The sequence below is a fragment of the Rhincodon typus genome, unplaced genomic scaffold (assembly GCF_021869965.1).
Source record: "Rhincodon typus isolate 14 unplaced genomic scaffold, sRhiTyp1.1 hic_rhity00000054, whole genome shotgun sequence".
Lineage (NCBI taxonomy): Eukaryota > Metazoa > Chordata > Chondrichthyes > Orectolobiformes > Rhincodontidae > Rhincodon > Rhincodon typus.
This window is the reverse complement of record NW_025965692.1, coordinates 287,525-290,856: the sequence shown is the minus strand read 5'-3', so window position 1 is coordinate 290,856 and position 3,332 is coordinate 287,525. Positions and strand designations below refer to the sequence as shown.

Below are 3,332 nucleotides of genomic sequence, written 5' to 3'. Positions count from 1 at the left end.
CCCCCGCTCTCTCCCCATAGCCCTGTATCCATCCCCAAACTAATCCCACTGCCCCCCCGCTCTCTCCCCATAGCCCTGTATCCATCCCCAAATAATCCCACTGCCCCCCACTCTCTCCCCATGGCCCTGTACCCATCCCCAAACCGATCCCACAAGGTACCTGGGCCTTCGATTGTTGCCTGTAGATCTGTGATATCTTCCTCGTTGGTATAAATCTTGATTCCTTCGGGGGGCTCCATGGTGAGGGAGGACAGCTCCCTCCACACTTGGCGAATGATGTGAGGTGGGAGGTTCTCCATATTGGAATTCTGATGGAGGGAAACAGAGACAGAGGGAGAGGGAGAGGGTCAGACAGAGAATCGATAACTACCACGCGCTCCCTTACTCTCCCCTCCAACCTTGTGGTCAGAAACAAGGGGGCGGATTCAATGATGGTAACACCATCGAACATCAGGGAGGGAAGGGGGGTTTAAACAGTGAGATTCTCTCTTATTGGTGATGGTCGTATCCTGGTATTTGTATGGCGCGAACGTTACTTGCCACTTGTCAGCCCCAAGCCTGGATATTGTCCAGATCTTGTTACTTTTGGACACAGACTGCTTCAGTATCTGAGCTGGGGGGCCGCGGGGTTTGGATTCACACACAGCTTCAGTACCTGGAGGGAGGGAAGGAAGGGAGGGAGGGGGCTGGGGCGCGAACAGGGCCGAACCTTGTCAAACCATTAGCGAAAGTCCCTCCGCCTGACCTTATGATGGAGGGAGGGTCATCGACGGAGCGGCTGGAGATGGTTTGGTGGCCGGGGACACTACCCTGAGGAACTCCTGCAGGAGATGTCCCTGGAGCTGAGATGACTGATTGCACCCGTCCCCCCACTCCTCCCCAAAACAACCCACGACCACCTTCCCCACCAGGCCTGGGACGACCCCGACCAGCCAGGGGCACGTGTCCCCAACTTCCCACCGACTCCAGAGCCCATGTGTTTGGATACAACCAGACTGGATAGAGGGGAACCAGTCGATGTGTTGTATTGGGATTTCCGGAAAGTGCTCGCTCAGGTAACTGACTGTAAGCCATAAGAACTGTGCTCAGGGTGTTGGGGGTAGGATGTTGGCGTGGGGAGAGAACTGGCTGATGCGCAGGAAGTGGGGATAAGGGGGGGGGTTCATTTTCAGGCTGGTGACCCATGACCAGTCAGGGGCTTCCCCACAGGGATTGGTGCTGACGCTGTGACACATTGCAATATGTTATCAATGAGTTCAATCACAGAAGGACTGTAGCCAAATCCGTGGACGTCGCCAAAATAGGAGGGGAGGCAAGTTGCAAGGGACACGGATGCTCCACAGCGAGGTATTGCTAGGTTACGCTGGTAGGCAGGAGGAGTATAACATGGGAAAATGCGAAGTTATATGTTTTGCAAGGGAGAACGAAACAGCAGATTATTACTGAAATGGGCGAAAGCTGCAACACCAGGGGACTTTGGGGGGGGGGGGGAGATGTATGGAACACAGAAAGCTAGCACACTGGAGCCAGCAGGGAATCAGGAAGGGCTAAGGGAGTGTCGGCCCTCACTTCGAGGGGATTGGAGTATGAGAGTAGGGAAGCCTTACCGCGACAGGGCAAGGTGTTGGTGAGATCCCATCTGGAGCACCGTCAGCAGTTTTGCTCCCTTTGTTTAAGGGAAGAGATCATTTTTATCGGAGGCAGTTCAGAGAAGGATCTCTCGGATGATTCCCGGAATGGAGGGACGGTCTTACGATCAAAAGCCAAACAGGTTGGGAGTTTACAACAATGAGAGATGATATGTGCAGTTCTGGTTATGCTGCTATAGCGAACCACGTTATGAAACTGGAGAGGGTTCAGAAAAGATTTATCAGGGTATCGCGGGGACGAGAGGGTTTGAGTTATAAAGAGAGGCTGGGACTTTTTTCACTGGATCGGAGGAGGTTGAGGAGTGACCTTATAGAGGTTTATAAAATCACGACGGGACAAGGTGAATAAGCAAAGGTCTTTTCCCTCGGGTGGGAGAGTTCAAAACGAGGGGGCGTATTTTTTGTTTTAAGTTGTGAGGAGAAAGATTTAAAAGGGAGGGGGGTAACTTTTTCACGCAGAGGGTGGTGCGTGTGTGGAACGAGGAAGCAGGTGGGGGGCTGGTACAGTTACAACATTTAAAAGGCGCCTGGATGGGGACATGGATATGAAGGGTTTAGAGGGATAGGGGCTGAATGCTGGGCAAACGGGGACCGGATTAATTTGGGAAACTTGGTCAGCATGGACGGGTTGAACTGAAGGACCCGTTTCCATGCCGTACGACTCTACCTCAGTGAGGCAGATGCTGGGTCCACGGTTTTTCATCATTTATATAAATGGTTTGGAGGTGAACAGGGGAGGAATGGTTAGTAGGTTTGCAGATGATGCCAAAATTGGAAGTGTAAGGAACAGCGAAGGGGGTTAACTCCAGAGTACAACAGGACCTCGATCAGATGGGCCGAGGAGTGGCAGATGGAGTTTAATTCAAATAAATGTGAGGCAGGCGCTGCATTTTGGATACAGGCAAACCAGGGCAGGACTTACACACTTAATGGTGAGGGCCTGGGGAGTGTCGCTGAACAGAGAGACCTCAGGGGGTGCAGGTACATAGTTACATGAAAGGGGGGGCAGGTAGACAGGGCGGTGAAGGTGGTGTTTGGTACGCTTGCCTTTATTGGTCAGTGCATTGAGTACAGGAGTTGGGAGGTCACGTTGGGGCTGTACAGGATGTTGGTTTGGTCCGCTTTTGGAATACCGTGTACAATTCTGGTCTCCCTGCTACAGGAAGGATGTTGTGAAACTGGAAAGGGTGCAGAAAAGATTTACAAGGATGTTGGAGGGTTTGAGCTACAGGGAAACGCTGAATAGACTGGGGCTATTTTCCCTGGAGCAACAGAGGCTGAGGGAGGTAACCTTACAGAGGTTTATAAAATCATGAGGGACATGGATAGGGTGAATAGCCAAGGTCTTTTCCCCCCAGGGTAGGGGGGAGTTCGAAACCGGAGAGGCTTTGGTCGATGGTGAGAGGAGAAAGATTTAAAAGGGACCTGAGGGGTAATGTTTTCAACGCAGAGAGTGGTGCGTGTGTGGAATGAACTACTAGATAGAGTTTATATGCAGGTACAATTACAGCATTTAAAAGTCATTTGGACAGGTACACGAATAGGAAATGTTTAGAGCAATATGTGCCAAACGTAGGCGAGTGGGACTATTTTAGTTTGTGAAACTTGGTCAGCATGAACAGGTTGATCCAAAGGGTCTGATTCGGTACTGTATGACTCTAGCCCATTGATGGGGGGGGGGGG

The 3,332-nt window shown here is 51.6% G+C and overlaps 1 protein-coding gene across 1 annotated transcript in view; it reads right to left on the bottom strand.

Moving 5' to 3' along the window:
- ube2s (ubiquitin-conjugating enzyme E2S) overlaps nucleotides 1-3,332 on the bottom strand; it is a 6,915-nt gene that overhangs the window by 2,229 nt on the left and 1,354 nt on the right. The window contains exon 2 of the mRNA XM_048621110.1: nucleotides 161-308. Within this exon, the coding sequence (XP_048477067.1) occupies nucleotides 161-308 (148 nt within the window). The remainder of the gene's footprint in view (nucleotides 1-160; nucleotides 309-3,332) is intronic.